General features: G+C 41.1%; 3 protein-coding genes and 1 long non-coding RNA gene across 5 annotated transcripts; 2 read left to right on the top strand and 2 right to left on the bottom strand.

The window, feature by feature from the left end:
- The first annotated feature begins 22 nt into the window (after window positions 1-22).
- Window positions 23-3,740, top strand: LOC122408828 (uncharacterized). The gene is made up of 2 exons (XR_006260549.1): window positions 23-433; window positions 506-3,740. It is a non-coding gene; the product is annotated as an uncharacterized lncRNA (long non-coding RNA).
- On the bottom strand, window positions 3,660-4,467 carry LOC122408827 (uncharacterized). The gene is made up of 3 exons (XM_043415893.1): window positions 4,308-4,467; window positions 3,965-4,148; window positions 3,660-3,853 (listed from the first exon to the last, which is right to left on the bottom strand). Exons 1-3 carry the CDS (start codon window positions 4,377-4,379, stop codon window positions 3,822-3,824), a joined length of 288 nt encoding a protein of 95 aa, XP_043271828.1. The 5' UTR covers window positions 4,380-4,467; the 3' UTR covers window positions 3,660-3,821.
- A 905-nt stretch (window positions 4,468-5,372) lies between these two features.
- LOC122408824 (DNA-dependent protein kinase catalytic subunit-like) lies at window positions 5,373-19,837 on the top strand. Its single transcript, XM_043415889.1, has 10 exons — window positions 5,373-6,610; window positions 6,876-7,057; window positions 7,132-7,294; window positions 7,486-7,604; window positions 7,692-8,078; window positions 8,166-8,344; window positions 8,617-8,870; window positions 9,084-18,947; window positions 19,035-19,246; window positions 19,322-19,837. The coding sequence occupies exons 1-10, from the start codon at window positions 6,481-6,483 to the stop codon at window positions 19,397-19,399; spliced, it is 11,568 nt and encodes a 3,855-aa protein (XP_043271824.1). The 5' UTR covers window positions 5,373-6,480; the 3' UTR covers window positions 19,400-19,837.
- Window positions 19,838-20,329: 492 nt separating this feature from the next.
- On the bottom strand, window positions 20,330-21,620 carry LOC122408825 (dTTP/UTP pyrophosphatase). Of its 2 annotated transcripts, none has more exons than XM_043415890.1 (4): window positions 21,409-21,620; window positions 21,001-21,242; window positions 20,778-20,924; window positions 20,330-20,645 (listed from the first exon to the last, which is right to left on the bottom strand). In XM_043415890.1, exons 1-4 carry the CDS (start codon window positions 21,496-21,498, stop codon window positions 20,507-20,509), a joined length of 618 nt encoding a protein of 205 aa, XP_043271825.1. In that variant the 5' UTR covers window positions 21,499-21,620; the 3' UTR covers window positions 20,330-20,506. The 2 variants fall into 2 exon arrangements, with proteins under 2 accessions (XP_043271825.1, XP_043271826.1); XM_043415891.1 differs by having other exon boundaries at window positions 21,402-21,618.
- Window positions 21,621-21,665: the final 45 nt, after the last annotated feature.

Consider the following 21,665-nt stretch of genomic DNA (forward strand, 5'->3'; position numbering starts at 1 on the left):
CGAACAGTCGGTCGCCGACTCTCTCTCCACGCTCTCGGAATTTTCAAGATTCGAGCCGCCTTGTTTTTAATTGAATTCTACTCTCCGCGGGGATCACACAGATTATTCAAACGCACTTTGCTCATGTCGATTCTGACGTGTTTCTAACCTATCAATTTTTTCTCACGTTAAATTGTGACTTCGGGGACTTGAGTTCCAACCAAATTTTGTGCTTCTTTTCGCTTCATTACTAGCGTTATAAGCGAAGCATTTAAAAGATTCTTCAACTTATGGCCGTGTACACAGTTCTATTTTTTTGAGGCTCGAAGCTCGGCCTCTGATCCAACGTTCGACAAAACAGAGTTGAGCGCATAGTGACATCTCGCGGCGCTTAAAAAAAGCGATGACGCGACTGTTTTAGCGACTGAAAAATGCTACAACTTCAACTAAATAAGTAAAAATACAGTTTTCCTACCACTTCGATCATTTTTTCAAATCATTTATTATTCTCAGACATATTTTCTAGTCATCATCACGAAATCGCCCATCCACGGTTATCAAGATACGACGTGTGGCTAGTCTTTGGAGTTGAAAAACTATCTTCTGAGTATACTTGACGCCGAGACGCTCGCCCCGTGTGTTCAGATTGTCGTCCCAATTCCAAGTCAATCAGTAATTTCGAAGGAGATAAACCCACCTAATCATCAAATTGAAAAATCAATAAAATTGTTAGCGCAAATACCATGAAATTCGATACGTTCGTGAACAAAGATAATGAAAATCGTTTGAAAACGTTTCAAACACTCACCGTCCTCGCAATCAGGAACCTTCTCGTTGAAAACACACCTCAATGTTTTTGGATCAAATGAATGCGTCTGGACAGCACATGAATGAAGGACCCCTGTACCACTCGAACAACCAACGAATAGCTTACAGTTTTCCGGATATACAATATTTCCAGACCATCCCGGAGGACAGGTCGGTACCACATCCCACTTATCAATGAAAGTTGTCTAAAAATTCATATTTATTTATATGCATAAAAAAATAATTAAATAGTATCGTGATAAATGATCAATTTAAAAATCATTTTACAAGCTGCCTCAATTTTTCTAGATGTCAAAATAAATGACACTTACGCGTGCTGACGAGTTTGTCGCAACGTAACTCAGAACGAACAGCACTGCAATACTCATTTGCAGTGCTAATGCCATTTCGTAGTCTTTGTATTTTTCGAGCAAGTCGTTTCACTGTACCGAATAATATTCATATTGAATATATTTTTTTTTTTCTCAATTTTGATTCTATTGAAAAAGGGCTGATAATGAAACTTATGAAGGCCCAAACCGTTGAATCTCATAAACATTCGAACCTTATTATGACTTTTTATAAAATAAAAGCCCAATGTCGGTTCCAATTATGAAAGAAAATATGAAAAATCGAGATTGGAAGAAACATGCACTAAAAATAGGTGTCTTTGAAAGTATGAAAATTCATTATAGACACAAATGTCAACCGAATCATAAACGAATCGCCAAAAAATTGACATTTTTTGTTAGAAAAAAAATGTAAGAACGATCGAATTTTTGAAAAAGCTTCCTTTGAGTAAATTTTTTTTTTCAAACATCGTGAGAATTGACGGAATGTTTTTCCAAATTTGGTTAAAATTATTTAAAAAAAAAGAAACTTACTTGCCTTTCTTAGCCAAAGCAATTGACTAAGGTTCCAGGTAGACTTTGACTCGATTGAGTTCTGAATTCGACTTTTTATAGCCAATATTAGACACCATCATCTACGTCAATCTTAATTAAACAGACGTTTAGATCCAACTGTATTAACAAAATTCAAAAGATATGCTAATAATGGAATAAAGAAAAATTGAGGAGGAATGACCCGGTAATTGACCACAATTGGCATACGAAATATTTCCAACAATTAGCTAAGCTAGGTTGATAACAATTCGTTACACAAACGAACGATGACTACATCAAAAGTGTGTCAATAACCATTTAATTTCATCACTTTCATTACATTCGTTGTATAAATTTATAATTATTTTTGAATTCAGACCGAAGATGTGAATTCAAGAACGAAAATATATTTGTGGCGTTCGATCTAAGCATGAAAATCCATAATATTTCTTTCTTTCAGTCCCAACCGTCACATGTTGGCTTTCGGTACAGAAGCTACGCCGCCGTGAGGATTATAATATTTCGCTTCGAGGGCATTCAGTTTCGCGACTTCTTTTGCTTTATTCAACGAAAATAATCCATAACGCCCTTCGAATTTATCGCGGAAACATTTTTTCCCATGATTGCACAATCGAATTGTACAAAGAATGAAGATGATAACAAAAAAAAAAAAAAAGTTCTCATATAAAATGAAAAATAATCAAATCGATCATTGAATGAGAACTAGCGACTTCTCCCGATGCCAACTAAAGTCTGTTATGTTTATAATATATTTTTATTTCATATAACTTTTTTTTTGTTATTATCTTCATTCTTGTACAATCATTCAACTTTGACAAAATTATATTTAAATTTGCGTATGTTTGCATATAAATGACTTATCTACAATCAATCAATATCGACCACAGGAATCAAATCTCAAAGGAGTTGCACTTGACAATCAAACAGTTTCTTAGTTATCTTAATTATATTCCATCTATTTTATTTCAGACTTTTTCACGGTTACTACTGTTTTCTTAAGTAAAGAAGTTTCAAAGGATCAATCACTTTTCGATAATGTATATTTTTTTTAATTCATTTTTTCTCGTTTTCATTTTATTTGCAGTACGCTATTCGGCTCTGTGCGCGCTTACACGTAATACTACTTTAAAAGTGAGCGTGTGTCGTGTATACGTATATAGTTCTGTATGCCTCCAAAAACGCCGGAGCCCCCTTTATGGTGGCGCTAGCAGTATGCATGAATACACTAATACTATTAGTCCAGTAGTATTAGATTTTTGGCTTGGCCCACGCGCACGAAGCGAATAGGATTTTTTCAGTCGGGAGTTAAAATCGAGCATTGGACTACCGATCGACCGCGAATCGCATTCGAATTGATCTCGTAGCGACATCTCCGGCGTTTAAAAAAAGCGATGACACGGCAGTTTTAGCGACTCAGAATAAATGGTATAATCTATTTGAGAAAATGCCTTAAGCTTCACTATTGGGATCTGACATGGAGGCGTGGCCTAAAATTAAAATGGCGCAGATGAGGGTGCAATCGCATGGGTTAAGCCCGTGTATGATATAGGCTCACCATGTAAATATAGCATTAGTTATAAATATTTAGGATAAATAATGGTAGTTTTAATAAAAAGTGATATTTATCGATGGTCCGGTTCAATTCATAGTCATTAAAAATTCTTTTTTCTTTTTTTTTCTCTTTTTTTCTTTTTCTATTTTATTTTTTTCTTTTTTTGGATTATTCGTGAGGTGTAAACACATCTACTCCCATTTTTGTTTAATTTTGGGCAAAAACACTAATTTTAATTGATATGTATCAATGAGCAATGCACCCCGGTTATAGTTGGAAAATTCAACACCAGATGTCTCACGAATTTTGTCAGATCCCAATAGTGAGACAACCGCGGAGCCAACACAACGAGAACAATAATAATAATAATAAATACGGTTTTCCTACCACTTGGATAATTGTTTCAAATCGTTTATTTATTTTTTTTATACGTATTTTCGAGTAATGCTTAGTAAATCGAGCGTTCACGATTATCGAAATATACGTCGTGACTCATCTTTGGAGTTGGATCCTTTGAGTACTTGTCGCCGAGACGCTCCCCCCCCCCCACGTGTTCAAATCCACGTCATAATTCCAATTCATTCCGAAAGTCGAATGTCGAGAAAGCCGCCTAATCGTCAAATAGAAAAATCAATAAAATTGTTAGTGCAAAAACGATGGAATTCGATGAGTTCATGAAAGAAGACATTGAAAATCGGTCGAAGACTTTTGAAACACTCACCGTCTTGACAATCGGGAACGTTCAGGTGCCAATCACAATTTTTTTTTTCCGGATTGAATACCCTCCCCGGTAAGCATGATGCAACGGTCCCCATACCATTCGAACATCGAACGAATAGCTTGCAGTTGGGCGGATATTCAATTTTTCCAGACCATCCCGAAGGACAAGTCGGTACCACATCCCACTTATGCACGAAAGATTTATGAAAATTCATATTTATTTATATGCATAAAGCATAAAGAAATAATCAAATAATATCGTGCATGATGAATCGTCAATGTGAAAATCGGATTTTATGCGAGTTGCCTTGATTTTTGTAGATGTCAAAATAAATTGCACTTACGCCAGCTGAGTTTATGGCAACGTAACTCAGAACGAACAATGCTGCGATACTCATTTTCAGTGCTAATGCCATCTCGTAGTCTTTGTATTTTCGAGCAAATCGTTTCACTGTATCGAATAATATTCATATTGAATACTGTGTGGTCTCAATTTTGATTTTATTGAAAAAGGGCTAATAATGAAACTTATGAAGGCCCCAAACCGTTGAATCTCATGGAACTTAGAACCTTATTATGGCTTTTTATAAAATAAAAGCCCAATGTCGGTTCCAATTATGAAAGAAAAGATGAAAAATCGAAATTGGAAAAATCATGCACTAAAAATACGTGCCTTTGAAAGTATGAAAATTCATTATAGACACAAATGTCAACCGAATCATAAACGAACCGCCAAAAAATTGACATTTTTTGTTAGAAAAAAAAATGTAAGAACGATCGAATTTTTGAAAAAGCTTCCTTTGAGTAAATTTTTTTTTTCAAACATCGTGAGAATTGACGGAATGTTTTTCCAAATTTGGTTAAAATTATTCAAAAAAAAATAAACTTACTTGCCTTTCTTAGCAAAAGCAATTGACTAATTGTAAGGTTCCAGGTAGACTTTGACTCGATTGAGTTCTGAATTCGACTTTTTATAGCCAATATTAGACACTATCATCTACGTCAATCTTATTTAAACAGACGTTTAGATCCAACTGTATTAACAAAATTCAAAAGATATGCTAATAATGGAATAAGGAAAAATTGACCCAGAAAATGACGACAATTGGCATACGAAATATTTCCAAATATTCATCGCGTTCGATCTAAGCACGAAAATCCATAATTTTTCCTTCTTTCATCTCCCACCGTCACAGGTTGGTTTCCAGTACAGAAGCTACGCCACCGTGAGGATTGCTTCGCTTCGAGGACATCAGGTTTCGCGACTCCTTTTGCGTTACTCAACGAAAATAATCCATAACGCCCTTTGAAGTTATCGCGAAAACATTTTTCCCTCTTTTCGACGTATTTTATTTCATAAAAATTTGAAAATTTAACTTTTTCCCATTTTTTATTGTTTCTCATCGAGTTTTTTTCGGTTATTAATCTCCAGGTATTGGGGCTGACGAATCAAGACGATTCCATATCCATGAGACGTTTGAAAAATTATTTTTTATCCGTTCGATAATGAAGACGTAAAAAAAAGGTCGATTAGTTGAGGCATAAAAAAATCGATGCGTGCACCAAAAGAAAAAAAGAAGAAGCACCGGAAAAAAGTCCCGTAACTTGTAATAATAGAACTTTTATATACTATATGTAAACTCGTACTTTCCATATACTTTCCATGAAGGATCTTCCGTTGTCTTAAAAAGATTCTCATTTTTCCTGAAAAAAATGGTTTGAGACAAAAAATGTGTATTTTTCTATAATCTAAAACGAAAGTGAAATTTTTACCAATTTTCATTGTCATATTTGTGCTTAGCATGTCAAAATACATAGGTGGATACGAAATTTCAAGGAAAAAAGCGGTATGGGTTTTTCGGAACTATACCCCCCGTTTTTTCAAAATTTTGTTATCACCGAACAAAAGAAAAAAAAATAAAAAATACTTCAACTCACTATATTTTCTGAAATACTACAATTAATTAATTATATTAAAGAAACAACTTTTGAAAATATTCGAAAACAATATTGGAAACGCTATCGCTCCGGTATAAAAAGAGTCTCTGACAGCAACTCGTCATAACATAAATACTTGTCTCAGAGTCGCTGCTGCGACTCTAGATAAAGTGGAATATTCGTGCCCATCGCTCAATGAATTTGAATTTTCAAACGCGGTTGCCAAGCGGGAGGAGAATATGTACACTTGTACGCACGCATGCACATATCTCCTACGAAGAGACATCTCTGTCAGTCACCGGCGTAAAATGCGTAGTTGGTCGCTTTCCGAATCGCGCGTAAATATCAAAAAATGTAATATAAATGATATTATCGAATAACGATATATCAATGTAGTTAGAATCGTCGTTTAATAAATAATCGATGCTCGGAAACATGGACGGTCGAATTGGTAATCAACCAGTGTACTTTTTAATGTCAACGTCAACATAACCTGAATATACATAAAAAACAACAGTGAATACACCATTGTCAATTGGCGGGATTTTGAACTTTTGGCCTTTGAAGAAATAGAAGTTCATGATGGATTCAATCAAGAAATTTATGGACATCTTTGAAACCAAACGAATGTCATCTTCGTGGTTAGAAATGACGGCTATATTGAAGGAATGTGATCAATATTTTAAAAATGTTCCTGCCAGTGAAAAAGGTTTGGGAAATCTTTTCTATAAAATTTACATAAAATAACAAATTCTTTAGCTGGTAACAAATTGTTATATATCTTGGACAGTGGATTATTATTGTCTTAAATTTTGTCACATATGTTTTCTTCATTAAGAATTTCTTCAAGCCGATATGAGATCAAAATTTTCTAGTTGTCACCTGAAATTCTACGATAAGATTTGCAGCATAAAAAATCCTCAATTTGTAGTAATTCAAGCTATAAATTTTTCCATTTTTGCTTCTTAAATTAGGAGTGATTTTAAGTATCCTTTTCGACGAGCGGAAGGGACTATTGGCTTTTCTCGCGGATGCTCTGGAACAAGTGCACATAACCAAAGAATTGGAAGCAGCAATAAATCAAACTTTTACACTTTTGATTCCCATAATGAACCAATGTGCGGATGATTACAGGCCATATATAAAACCGACTATGGTAAGGATTAAATTTTGCTGCATTTAAAATAGGCAAATTTCATTATCATGACAAAATCAATGTTTTTGTTTCAGGCCGTTCTCAAGCTGGCTCTCATTATAAAATCATCTTGCTATTTGAAGAAAGCTGCGGTCACGACTTTCATAGAATTAATTCTAGTCTTCAAATCGCTCGATTTGGATTTTCATCCTATCGTCATTGAGTGTGTAAAAAAATTGCATCTGTATTCCATTCAAGGTAATCATATCGTTGAATTATTCGTCATTTGTGTAATTCAGAGCAATGATATTTGTACTCATCAAATTCCCATGTTTGAGAATCCGTTTTATCAAAAGTACAGTTTTCCTATCGAAAGAGTTATTTGAGAAAGCATATTTATTAATAGTTCTCGAGGGAGATATTCACTGCTCATTTTTTTTCTCTTGCAGAAAGACGACTGATTATTCAGATCTTATCCGTAATATCGCTGTACTTTCCACAAACAGAAGCTTTTGCACATCATGGAAAAACTATACTCCGTCAATTGATGGCTGATTTCAAAGAGACGGTAAAATATCTCAAATACATCCATTCACTACTCAAATTCGTCCAATCTTTATTATAAAAAAAATTATGAATTCTAAATATGCTGCAGTATGAAGCGAAGAAATCCGTCCAATGTTTCGGATCATACGTGGAATCCCTGAACAATATGTTGCATAATTTTCCACCAAACGTCGATGATTCTGGGTCAATTGGATCTTCATCGCTCTACAAACAACTGAAAAATCTGTGCAACTCCAAAGCGAATCAAGAGAACAAAAGTTTGATGCTCGAAGTCGTCAAATTATTATCGAATCATTTGTCATTGTTTGACGAACATGTTTATGAAGATTATCAATTTTGGCACATCACCTTGAAAACTTTTGTTAATAATGGAGTCTACGGAGATTCTGCGACGGAAGCTTTGAGAAATTTCTACAGAACCATGGGCAGTGTTCTTGGACGGAAAAACTCTCCGCAAGACAAAAAAGTTTTTCTCGTATGTTCTTTTCTTTTTCAATGTTTTATTAAAAGTGCATTATGAAACGATTTTTTTTTTCAATTGTTCAATTAACTTCTATTACAGGATTTGCACCAGTCATTTTTCAGGAGCCTGGAACGTGATGTTGTCCCGTCAAACGTTCTTCGACTTGTCGTTTACGGATTCAGTCAAATTATCGAACCATGTAAACAATATTTGGCTTCGGCAGGGGTCGAAGAAATGTTTTCACTGATTGTTCGACGCTCGAGTCCTTTGTATTCTCGGTATGGAATCTATATCGTAGAAATTGTATGAAGATATCAAGGAAACGAGATTACTAGATTACTAAAGTAACTTTTATTTATACGTAAAATATTCATTTTCGTGAATATTTCTTAGAATTTTTTTTGCCTCGCAATTTTTTTTTGTAGTTGTGCATTATATTGCCTTATCGCAATGAATATTTGCAGATTATTTCTGTTTTGGTACAGTCAATTTCATTCAACTTTCCTCAACACGAATTTCACTTAAATTAAACCATTTGCTTTGTTTTTAGTGAGAATGACGAGGACACGTGCTTTGAGGAATTGGCCGATTATCAAGAGGCTCTTTCCAGAATCATCAGATTTCTGGATAATGTTTCCATCGATCAAATGAGAGCCCTCACAGCTTTGTGCTCACTGATGATCAAACGTTTCCCCGAGCTATCGATCGACGATCAACGTTACGCGACTTTTTCCCTTAACAGGACTATCATCAACGTCCGTTACACCAAGGAGATTTTTTATCAAGACTTCATTACGAACATATGTATGCTTATCTCAAACTTAATCTTCCTACTTAGCAATCAAAATCGTAATTTTTTTCACACGAATATTTGAAAACATGAGGAAATCAAATAAGTGTACGGAAATAGAGAAGAAAAAATGTCTGAATGACTGTCTGCAATTCAAAACATCGAAATTTTTTAAACCTGGTTGACCTTTGAAAAACTAATGAAATAATAATTTCTTTATTTTGCAGTGTACGACGGCATCGTCTGGAGTTGTTCGCACATGCTGTTGATTGATGCTGATCTCCAACGTGACATAAGCGGGACAACAGAGAATCCGATAACGTACAAAGATTACGTTCCTCTTTGGCGTGGGCTTTTGAACCCAGAAAATTACTCATTTGCTACTGAAAACAACGAAACGCGAGCAGCGGCATTGCAAATGGTGGTGGATGAGGTCGTGACAACTTGCATTCGTCTCATGAACACGTTGAACCTGAACGTATCGGCGAAAAGTAACGAAAGCCTTTTTGAGGACGAAGAAACTTTGCAAGTGCCTTCAAACAAATCGGATTTTCGTATATTCCTCAATTTAGTCGATCTTTACGTGGAGATATTACCGAGCATCGAAACCTTTTTGTGGTCAAATGTGCTCGAAAAATTTATCTACGAGTTGATAAAAAATTCGTACAGAAATCCGCTGATATCCGGTTTTTATAAGCTCGTTAACGCGACGCTCGCATCGTCCGGGGCTTTTCTTCACGACGAGACGATCAAGCTCTCCAACAACGAGTCGTTCAACCTTATATTACAATATCTATGGAACGTAATGGATGCTCTGCCGCATTATCCTCAGGAGCTGCAAATCTCTTGCTTGCAACTCGTCCTCAACATCCCGGAGACTTTTGTCCACCGTATCGTCGATCGTGCTGTCCCGGCGTTCCAGATATCCTTAAATCTCGGGCTGACTAATTACGAGATCGCAACAGCAGCGCTGACAGCTTTGGAGCGTTGGCACGAGTATCTCGGTGCGGAATGTCCGAAAAAATTCATCTCACAGATCGTCCCGTGTCTCGCGATGTTCCTCCAGAGCGAGGAATCTTCGGAACGTTTGATCCAGGACATTGATGAAACGAGACGAAGAAGAGGTGGGAAAGGAGCAAAAAATGTGGTCACTTTGGTCGACGACGAAAGAACAGTGGAAATGTTTCAAAAGAGAATTTTATTGTTCTTCGGTGCTCTGGACAATGAAACAATGTCGGAATTCATACATTCGAGATCTTTGAAGACCGGAGCTACTTGGAGCAAAAAAGATTTGTTGAAATATCCGATGCCCTTTCCTGACACCGATCTCGATGTCAATTTGGATTCCATGCTGCCAAGGATCATCGAATTAGCGCAGAGTTCCGGTGATCGAAGCACTCGGATCGCAGCTTGCGAAGTACTTCACACGATCGTTGCGTTCATGCTCGGTAAAACTGTGCCCCTTTTGACTTACGACAAAGATCGATTTTCTGCTCTTTACGAAAGCGTCTGCCCAGCGCTCTTGCGACTCGGTTGCGACCCCGACGACGTCATAATGCAACTTTTTCATCCTTTGGTGATCCAGCTCACGCACTGGCTGACGTCAAGCTTCATGCTTGATTCTCTCACCACGATACATCTCGTCGATTCCATTTTCGACGGCCTCAGCGACGAGACGAATTCTTCGTTGCGCGACGTATCCGCCGTTTATCTCGCGGAATTTGTTCGCTGGTCGATCAAACAATCTTCGGACAGGAGGCTCGCCCAATGCCCCACGAATATTCAGCTCATCGTACGTAGAATCGTCGAGTCCGCTCTCGATCCATCTACGAGGAAACGCGTCGCTGCTGCCATCGCTTTCAATCATCTCTATCGAATACTTCGCGAAAACGACGAGATCGTCAACACTTTTTGGCTCGTTATTTTTCACGCTTTCGTTAGAAGCCTCGACGGCTGTGACGATGTAAGAATCGACGATTCCATCAAGCACGTGCAGAGAGTTTTCATTGAAAAATCGAGAATTTTCAATCGAACTGATTCACGTCGACTTCGACCTCCTGGTTTCGAAGGTTCCACCATGATCGAGACTCTTCAATGGATTCTTCAGCAATGCACTTCTCTCGATCGGATTTGTCGACGAAAATGTAAACAATTATTCGTCGCTCTCTCGCCGACGGTTCAACGAGCCAACTCGCCTAAAGCCATCCTTTCCGAGTATCTTAAAACTCACGAAATCGTCGGCCTGAACGAAATTTTGATTGGAAATTCCAGCGTCAACTGCAGCACTACGACGGACCAAGGATTAATGGCGTTTCAAAGAACTCTGGATTTGTACACTTGGCTCATTCAGGATCGCTTGATCGATCACGAGATTCTCTTTACCGAGATAAATCCACAAAAAATGATAATCTTCAACCGCATCGAGAATTTCCTCATGGAAGGCCTCTCGATAGTCGATTCTCTCATCGTTGAAAATAAGGCAACCAGCGATCTCCGAGAGATCGTAAAGTCAAAAACTCAAAGATGCGAAACGATCTTGACCCTGTTCGACTTCATCCTCGTAATCCTCGACGTCAAAGCCACAAACTCGAGTTACATTCCGGATGCGATATTCAGCGAAAATTATTTCTCTTTCGTTGCCAATTGTCTCATGAAGCCTCAAAAACTGGGCTTCGATTCGAGCAATTTGCAGCTCACCGAACAACTTCCGTCCAAGCTCGAGCCCCTCGTCAAAAAAGCTGCGAACATCCTGTCCCCAGAACTCGTGACTCGGATGACTCGGATATTCGCAAACGAGATTGACAAATTTGCCAAAAAATTGTTCCAATTCGACGACATGACGGACAGCAAAGTATGGATCCACGAAAACTGCTTGAAAGGTGTCATACTTTTGAGAAAATGTGGGATTTTGAAGATCTGTAACGATTGCGAGAGTATTACGTCGGAGGCGAGCGAAAAAATGGAGAAAATATTCGATATTCTGAAGAAGGAAGAGTTCGGAACGCTCGTGTGTTTTCATCCGAAATCGGAGACGAAAATTTACCTACAAAGTCTCGTGGAGCTGTTGCTGACCGATTATGAAATCGAGACGACGAAGAAGGTCGTTGAGCTTGTGACAAACGAGAGGAAGCTCCACCGATCGGACGCGTCGGTTATAACGCACGGGGAATATTTTTTCAGCTTATTCAAAGCCCCAATCGTGCAAGGTTTCCTTAAAGAGCCGGAAGCGACGTTGAATCTGTTGGAAAATTCGGTAAAAGTGGATCCCGACAACTCGCTGAGGATGGTCGAAGCGATCGTGCTCCATTTGCAACGCAACAAAAGCGATTACAAAGAAATAATGGAAAGTTGTGCGAACGCGATAATTGGAAAGTTCAGCGTTTTCGAAAGATCCGTTAACAATCTCGACCATCGAAGAAACATATTTTTAAATATTTACGCGATAGTCGTGAGATTGAGGAGGGATCGATTGATCGAGCGCGATTCCGATCCGTATCGTTGGTTAATGGGCGAGCTCGTGTCGTGCAAGGATTTCAAGTACAAGATTCGATTATTGGAAGATTTTCTCGTTTGTTTGGTGAACGAAAGGTCCGGCGAAAATCCGGAGATCACAGCAGTTCTCGGGAATCTGAAAAACGAGCGAAAATTCGCGAGTCCGGAAGAGAGCAGCGAGAAAAAACGTGCGACTCCAGAGACGATGAATTATTTTCAGGTTCTCTTGAAGCTGTTGCCCGTGACGAGGTCGACGATTCTCCTCGACGCTGTAATTAACTTTTCGGCCGGAGCTGGTGAGGTTTTTTGCAAGGATGACAAAATCACTGGGTACTTGAAGCTCTATTACGACGCTTCGGAAATCTCGAACGTTTCCAAGTCTCTTGATGTCACTTACAATCGTTTCATGACGCGCACAAACGCGAACGAGAGACTGGACGTTTTGCGATATTTTTTGCTGCCTTCCCTGAGTCAGTGCACGCACGAATCAATGGAGAAATTTTTCGAGCGGAACATCCGAGAGATTTACTCAACGATTATGGAAAAAACGACGATGAATGTTCACGACAGAAGCAAACTTTTCGTTTCGAAAATAGCCTCGTACAATCTCATGGAAATACTGTTCGCCAATTTGTCCCGAGACCGAATAGACTCTTCGGAGAGTTGTTTGATGCTCGAGACTCGGAGCCCGGGAAGCAGCAAGGACGAAAAATTGTCGCGTCAAATATTCCGCAGTACACTCCCGGTGAGACAATTAAGAGCGGTGGAAGGCGACGATCGAGAAATCGTTCGCCTCGTGCATTGCGCCGCTTACAAATGCTGCATTACGATAGTCAGTACGACGAACGACGACAGATTTTACCTCGCCGTGTTCGGTGAAAACCGTGAAAAGAATCAATTGATCTGGGAGAATATTATCGACGTTAAGAGGAAATACGACTTGTCTCAGACTTCGAAAAAGTATCCGAAAGAACGCGAGAAATTGGTGAACATAAAAAAAGCCTCGGGCCTTGAGAGAAGGAACGACGATCGTTATTCGTACATCAAGAGTTACGACCTCGCTACCTCGACTTTGAACGAAAATATTTCCGCCTACGATCTCAATTCTGTTAATCTGATACCACGAAAAAACATCGATTCGGAAAAAAGTGAGGGGATGACTTTGACACTGGAGATCGACGATCTGAACGAGCACGAATGCATGCCCCTCGTCTGTGGCCTCTTGAGACACATGAACGAGAACGTTCGTGCCAAGAACGACGAGACTCAGTTGCCAAAGTGGATGGGGCAGTTCCGCGCCTCGATGTGGTCGGAGCAACCGAACGTTCGTCTCTTTTTGCTCAAAATCGTTCTAAACACTCAGTCGATATTTCGCCCGTACGCTCAACACTTTCTCGAGCCAGTTACGAACACGATTTATCGGTGTCTCAAAGAAACTCATTCGTTGAATTACCTCATTACCGATGCCCTCGTGATGCTCGTGGATTGGCGTGAAATATCGGTTCCCGGTACGGAAAGGGAAGAAAATTTGGCGAGATTGATGTTCGCTCATCTCGTGGAGAAAAGCACCGCCGCACCGACGAGATACATCGTAAAATATAATTTGAGTTTGGTCGAGATGGTCGTCGATGCTTGGCACGATTGTCTCGTCGTGCCGAAAAATCTGGAAGATCGTATTTCACGCGACGACCGTACCGCTCTTAAACTCATTCTCATATTTCTAACGAATCGAATGCCCGAGAAGATCGTTGCCAGGGCGGACATTTGGGAGTTCGTTGTACACTGCTTGTCCGATTGGAAGATCGAGGAAGTGACGGTTTTACAATCTTACGAAGCTGCTGGGCTCATCCTCAAGTATTCGAGCAACGAGGAGCTGCTTCAATCACGAAAAGCTACGATCGCTGAAAAAGTTTCGAGCGTCTTTCGCGAAATGCGAATTTCCAAGCCCGACAGGCTCCTCAAATGCGTGCACTCGCTTTGCAAGGCTTGCAACGATCTGGCTCCCGATTTTTTTCAGTTTGTTTCCTCCGTCCGACTCCGAGTCGAGCCAACGAATATCGTCAAATGTCTCGAGGTATTTTCCCTCCTCGTACCAAACATCACCAGGGAGGAGATCGTCAAGGAATTGAATTTTATGCGATTCAATACTTTCCTGGAAAACAAAGTGTTGTCCTGTGAAGAAATATGTTTGAAGATCGTCCATCAACTGGTCGATGTTTTGGAGCCACGAGAATTGTCGAGTCTCGTTAAGCTCGCGGCTCCCTACTCCGATCACGAGGTTCTCCAATATCGTCGATCGTGTCACGAGATATTTGTCAAGGTTTACAAAAAGTATTCCTCCGAAGAAATCGCTTCCGCTGAGGAAAACAACGAGACGCTAAACATCAGCAAAAAAGTTTTGCTGTCCGGCCTCTTGGACCCGGCGGAGGAAATACAAAAAATTTCCTTCTCATTCTGGTCGGATGTGGTGAGCTTGCGAGACAAATGTGCCGAGAGATTTTTGGATATTCTCGATACCTACGGCTGCGGAGTAGAGAAAAAATTTTTGCAAATAATCACACTGATGCTCCTCGAGTTCACCCGGAAATCGGTAACTTGCGACAAAAAAATGTTCGAGCCTCTGCACGGTTGTACGTACAACGATCACGAGATATCCGTATCCTGGAAACCGAGGAATTACGGATCGAAGATACCGCTGTACGCGCCATCGCTGGCGAGCCAATTGCACCAACGATTCACCCAGTACAGTTGCGCGGCAGGAGCTTCCTCCTGGAACGATCGGGACAGCCAGGGAAATTACGTCTTACGAGGAACAGACGCGGCCCAATTCGAAACAACGTATTTGAGCGCGGCTCCGACGATCGAAAATTCGGGCAGCGACATCTCCGAAAACGCTGTTTTCGCCGTACCCGAAGTTCCGTCGTTACCGAGGAACAAAGTTTCCCGAAGATTTCTCGCCGAGTGGTCGGACGTTGCGGTGGAAATGAAAAAACGCGAGGAATCGAAGAGAACGAGGGAAATGGAATATCGACGAGAATATCTGGCGAGACAACGAGGTCGCGTGAGGCTTCGTCGGAAATATCGAATCGGTGACTTCCCGGATGTCGAAATACGCCACTCGACGATCCTGGAGCCTCTGCAGGAACTTATCAAGAGAGACGAGCACGCGTGTAAAGACCTCTTGGTAACGCTCTCCCGTTCGATGATCCAACAGACGAAAAGTTGCGAGGAGATGGAAACTTATAAAAATGAAGTTTCCAAAAGATTCACAAGGATCTTGAAAGACGGGCGAGAAAATGGGGGCGCGGTTGCCACTGTTCTGGAGATTCTCTTCGACGCTCGCGGACTCGAGTGTCCTTGGGCGGTTGTCGCCCAAGTTGCGAGAGCTGATCGTCTCCACGCCAAAGGTGCGATCCTCGTGGAGCAGAGTTTGATTCCTAAAACGCTGATCTCGGAACCTCCGAGAAAAAGAGCGCGCGTGACGGATTCCGGAGAAAAGGAAGAGACGAAAGAGCGGTGGATCGAGTTGGCTGTACTGTACGAATCGATGAACGAGCTCGACGTCGTCCTCGCTATATTTCGAGGCGATCTTTTCACAGAGAAGCTGCACCGTGCTTCCCTCGCAAGGGCTTCCGACGACTGGGCCACGGCTGAAAAGTTTTATCGCGAAGCTTTCGAGTCGGAAGTTGGCACGCAAACGAAGCAGCATTGTCTTCAGGGTGCTTTCGAGTGTTTGAGTCGCTTGGGACAGTGGAAACTGCTCGAACGCGACATCAAGACGAGGACGAACGAGAATTTCGGAAATTTGTTGGCGCCCAGCAGTGACGAATCGCGATGGCTCGCGCCCTGGCTCTTTCGGACTTGCACCCAAAGACTTTTGGAAGGACACGGCAACCGCGAGTTTCTGTTGGCCATGGAAACTCTCCTGAACGATCCGACGAGCTACCAAAGTTTGAAGGAAACCTACGGCGAAGAGACCGCCGTTGCTATCTGCAAGAAAAGGCCAGAAAAATCTCGCGATTTTCTCAACGGCAGTTGGGAGAATGTCCGAAAAACGTGGCTCCGCCTCAGCCCTTTGGCGGTTCCCCTCAGATTCGGAGCCGTCGATAAACTCCGCAGGATTTATGACACGGACAAATACCTTCGGACTCTCGACAGCCCCGATCTACCGAAAAGCATTCGAGAACTAACGAGACTGTGGAATAACCGAACACCCTCGAGCCAAGACGACTTACTCCCTCGGCAAATCGAGATCTCTTACAGATCCTACTTTTCCGATGGCCTGATAAACCTTCTTGGAAATGACGATAGTCAAGAAAGTATCGATCTAGTTGAAGAAATTCGTTTCTCCAAATTGAAGCAAATGTTGAGGCTCGTCGATTGTTCGTTGCGTCAGAAAAACGAGCACTTGACGAAAAAATATCTCCTGCGCGTCGACGAGCAGCTGCAGGATCGCCCTTCGAAGTTCCTCAGCGAGTATGAACTCGATGCTGTAAAATTCAGATTTTTACAAGCGCAAAGGAGCACCGAGAGCTCTCAGATAATAAAATATTATTCCTCAGCCTGGACGAAAATCCACGAAATATTGGACACCCCTTCGTCGACTCTCCAGTGCGAAATTGCCATGAGAAAATTACTGAGCGAAGTCGCAGTCGCGCTCGCCAAACTCGCCGACGAGAAGAGAGAACTTTTTGAAGAACTGGCGTCCCGAACGAGCATCGCCCAGGACATATTCACGGAGCGCATAGACTTCAACAGTCCTGGTGACGCGTTGAATTATTACTGCTTGACGAACCTCCTCAAGTGCTGTAACTTGGCGCCCAAAGCGGCCGATTGTCATTTGCGTCTTTCGAAATATTGTTACGAAAACATATCGCTGGGTAACGGCGATGCTCAGTTATCCCGTGAATTCGTGCGTTCAACTTTGAGAGCAATGAGCTGCGGTTCCGAAGAGGCGACGTACTATTTTCCATGTTTGTTGAAGGGCAGCGTATTATCGAACGACGGTGTCCCCGAAATATTCCTCGAGGAATCCGCCAACGTGGAAACCTGGCGTTTTCTTATTTGGCAAACCCAGATACTGTCGCATTTGAGCACGAGGAATGCATCGTTGGTGAAGCCAATCGTCAAGAGGATGATCGAGGCGTATCCCAACGCGATGGTTTACTCTCTCCGTCTCGTGCTCGACACCTGCCCCAAAATAACCGAAAATCCCTTCCTCCCCGAGCTCGAAACTTTTCTCCTTGACAAGCGCGAGTTCAATCAATTTTTACAAGCCTTGGAATACGTCGTTCCACCCAAACTCTACGTCCAACATTATCTTTGCGAATTTTTGAAAAATTTCATCGTCGACAGGGAAAAAGCGTTTGATAAATTGAAGAGCAAATTGTATCCGGACGATTCGGATCGTGCGCACTCATCGTTGTGCGGTGACGCACTCGAAGATCTCGTTGTTTCCTTCGAAGCGGAGATCGAAGCGATGGTAGAAGCGCCGGAGCACGATGTCGTGAAACGAGTCCATTCGATTCTTAAGCGCGTTGACGAAGCGTCGAGAAAACGTCGTGACAAAACGGACTTGAGATTCTACAGCCCTTGGTTGAACGATTACATGGGGCGTGACATCGAAGTGCCCGGACAGTACGGTGCGAACAGAAAACCAACGCCCCGCTATCACGCAAAAATGATCAAGGTCGAGTCTACGGTGAGAGTGATGCAATCGATTCGCAAGCCGATCAGAATAACGATACTGGCGAATGACGGTAAAAGTTATCGCTTTTTGGTTAAATTTGGCGAAGATTTGCGTTTGGATCAGAGAGTCGAACAGATATTCGACGTAATGAACGACAAACTGAGGTTCGATCCTGCGTGTTTTCGTCGAAGATTGGCCATCGACACGTATCAGGTGTTTCCACTTTCAGGAGTGTTGGGTCTCATACAGTGGATCGATGGGACGAAGACGCTCAGAGAATATATCGATTTTTCGATTAATAGCGAAGAAAACAACCGGCACAGGCAGCTCGAGACTCTTTACGAGCAGTGGATCAGGAGAGCTGCCCCAGGAAGCGCTCGCTCGATTCAGTACAAAGAGGCTCTCCTTAAATACAAGCACGAGGACGTGCGCGATAAGATGGAAGAGTTAATGAGCAAAACCGAACTCGACACTCTCCGAAAAACTTTCGTGGCTTTGAGCACGTGCATCGAAAGCTTCGTGTCCATCCGCGGCAATTTTATCTCCAGTTATGCAACGATGTCGATCGTACAGTGGATCCTGGGCATCGGCGATCGTCACCCTGACAACACTCTTGTAGCCGTCGAATCTGGACGCTGTTTGGGTATCGACTTTGGCTCCGCTTTCGGCGGTGGTATAGATCAGTCCGTCCCCGAACTCATGCCTTTTCGACTCACACCGCAAATCAAAGGGTTACTCGAACCGTTCGGTGCGTATGACTCGATGGGGAACACCATGATCCACGTACTTCGAGCACTTGGAAACAGCAAAGGGTCTCTTATCGCTTGCCTCGACGTTGTTGCACACGAGCCTCTCAACTGGGAGGAACACATCCTTAAAATGTCTCAAGAAACGGAGCACCCTGAAACTGGTACGTTGAAAATTTTTGTTCTCAATAGCGTTGTGAAAACACGTTCAGGTGCTTTTCATTGAACACTTCTGTTTGATTATTTGTCAGAAATCAAATGGCTTCCTACGAAAAAAGTCGAATTCGTGTCGAAGAAACTCGATGGTTTCAAACCTTCGACTATTATTTTGGAACAATTGGCAGAGAATCACTCAGAGGAAAAATATTTTTCACGTTATACCAAAGTCGTAAATGGTACGGACTCCGATGATAATTCTAAAAGATCCTCGATGATGGAAGAAAACTTATCGCCCGATGAACAGGTATATTTCCATGCTGCTTACGAATGATTTACACGAATTCTCTTATGCGAATTTTTGCTTCATTTTTCGTAACAGGTTCAATGCCTTATCGAGCAGGCCACCGATCTGAACATTTTGGGACGCACATACGCGGGTTGGGCGCCTTGGCTGTAATATGAAGTTATTCGTGGAGTAAATCCACTTTCGTACTTCAATCATCGTTGATGAAATTGTTTTCCATGTTAACAAGTCTGTTTTGATGGAACTGTGTATAGCCCTTTGGAATTTCTCTACATAAGATGCTCATTTAGGATGCCAGGGAGCATTTAAAAATAATTGTTTTTAACTAGAATCTATTTTGGATACCAAAATAAACTGAATGCTTCGAAAGCTCTTTATTGCAACGAGTGGGTGAAAAATGTGATCTGTCAACGGGAAGCTGATTTCAAAAAGCTCCGTGTAGGCAATTGGTATATACTTCTTTGGGCCTGAACGCCACGTGTAGCTTAAAACGTTCCGTGATAAAATACAGAACTCGATAAATATTTATTCATTATTCATACTCTTTCCTTATTTTTCTGCGTCTTGGAATAAAATTCAGTGAATTACAAATAATCGAACGTTCATCCAACCTTTGAACATTGACGAAAATTTAATCGTCCAAAAAATCCACGATTCCAAATTTATTAATCCTCCCGGGTACAGCGGATACTTGACGTATCCGGGGGTTTGTGAGAAATTTCTGCATTGAGAAAGAGGGGGGACCTTCATAAAAACCTGTGGTGTCCCGGTACTGTATTCAACCCGAAAATAACTGGGTGTGATTGGCCGGCCAACGTTCCTGGATGCTCCAAAGGTAAGGGCTTTTGAGTCTTGAACGAAAAACTGAGAGTGCGAAACGAGCGAATGTGTCATTTTGTGATCCAAAGGACCAGCAACTACGCGGCAACCGTACACCGGAGAGCACGGAAATTACGGCGGTGGAAGCTCCCACACGTCGTATCCGAATGGGAACAACAATTATGGCGGAAATTATGGTCCTGGGAACGGAGGGAATGAGGGTACGAAGGTGGACACTCAGGCTATCAACACCGAACAATCATGTTAATGCCACTGCGTTTTATTATCGATCGTTATAAATTAAATATTTTTTTTTTGTGGAAGGACTCCAGCCCAAAGTCTTTCTCTTGTGTGATTCGATTCATATTTTTATCATCACCTTTGTACATTACATTTGGCGAAGCTCAATCGTATGAAATATCAATGGAATGAAATTTTTTTCTATTTGCTAGAAAACAGCTTGTTCAAATGCCTAATCAACGAGTAGAGTGGCATTCCCATCACGGTGTAATAATCTCCATCAATTTTTTCAATCAGACATCCACCCACGCCTTGAATTCCATAACCCCCTGCCTTGTCCCTAAAATTTGAGATTTGTGCGTATTCGTGAGCTGGACTCCTCAATTTTAGATCACAAAATGTAATTCAAACCTAGCGTACAAAGTATAGTTTTGTATCACTGTAAAATGCATACTGTAGGGATTAAACTTACAAAGGTTCTCCAGTTTTGATATAAGCTTTAATTTGTTCCTCGGATATATCACCAAACTGGACTGTTGTACTCTCATAAAATTTTATTTCCGATTTGGGAGTTTTCAAACATACTCCAGTGTAAACCGTATGATTTTTTTTGGCTAAACTAGAAAGAAAAAACATTCATTTTTGAGGCTAGGTCTTTGCCACATGAATGGAGTCAAACAAATGATTTTAAATACCAAGAAAGAATGCGAAATGCATCCGACTCGTCTTTTGGTTTTCCATATATTTTATCGTCCATTGTAACGACCGTGTCAGCTCCAATTACGAGTACTGGAGGTGGTTCATCTTTCTGAACACGTTCCCACACTTCCTGCACTTTGTAATAAGCCAAATCTTGAACGTATTCGCCATGGTTTGAATATTTGTTTCTGTCGAGATTCTCGTCATAACTCGACGGTATACACTCAGCATTGATTCCCTGACATTTGAGAAATAGACTGTGTTATTGTTTGACGGAGTATATTTATTTCTCATGACAAATAATGTAGCAAACGTGAAATTTCAAAATTGAGTAAATTTTGTTTGAGTTGAACTTTTTTGCCATAACCTAAATTCAATCGATTTAATATTGTATTACTATTAACCAAATTTCGAATGATTTCCTGTCGTCTCGGTGAAGAACTAGCCAGAATAACTCGCCCTTTGAGAAGAGCATGTGTCGTTGGTTCCAACATATTATATAAAATTAGAATTTCTATTCAGTGCACCCGCAATTTCACGTCTTGCACATTTACACGTTGATAGTGGCACGTGTTGACCGTGACCGTATCGTATCGTACTGCGGTTGCGGTACTGCTGGGTATTGCGTACCGTACCGTCAAACTAATAACAGCTAATACTG

The sequence above is a fragment of the Venturia canescens genome, chromosome 4 (genome assembly GCF_019457755.1).
Source record: "Venturia canescens isolate UGA chromosome 4, ASM1945775v1, whole genome shotgun sequence".
Lineage (NCBI taxonomy): Eukaryota > Metazoa > Arthropoda > Insecta > Hymenoptera > Ichneumonidae > Venturia > Venturia canescens.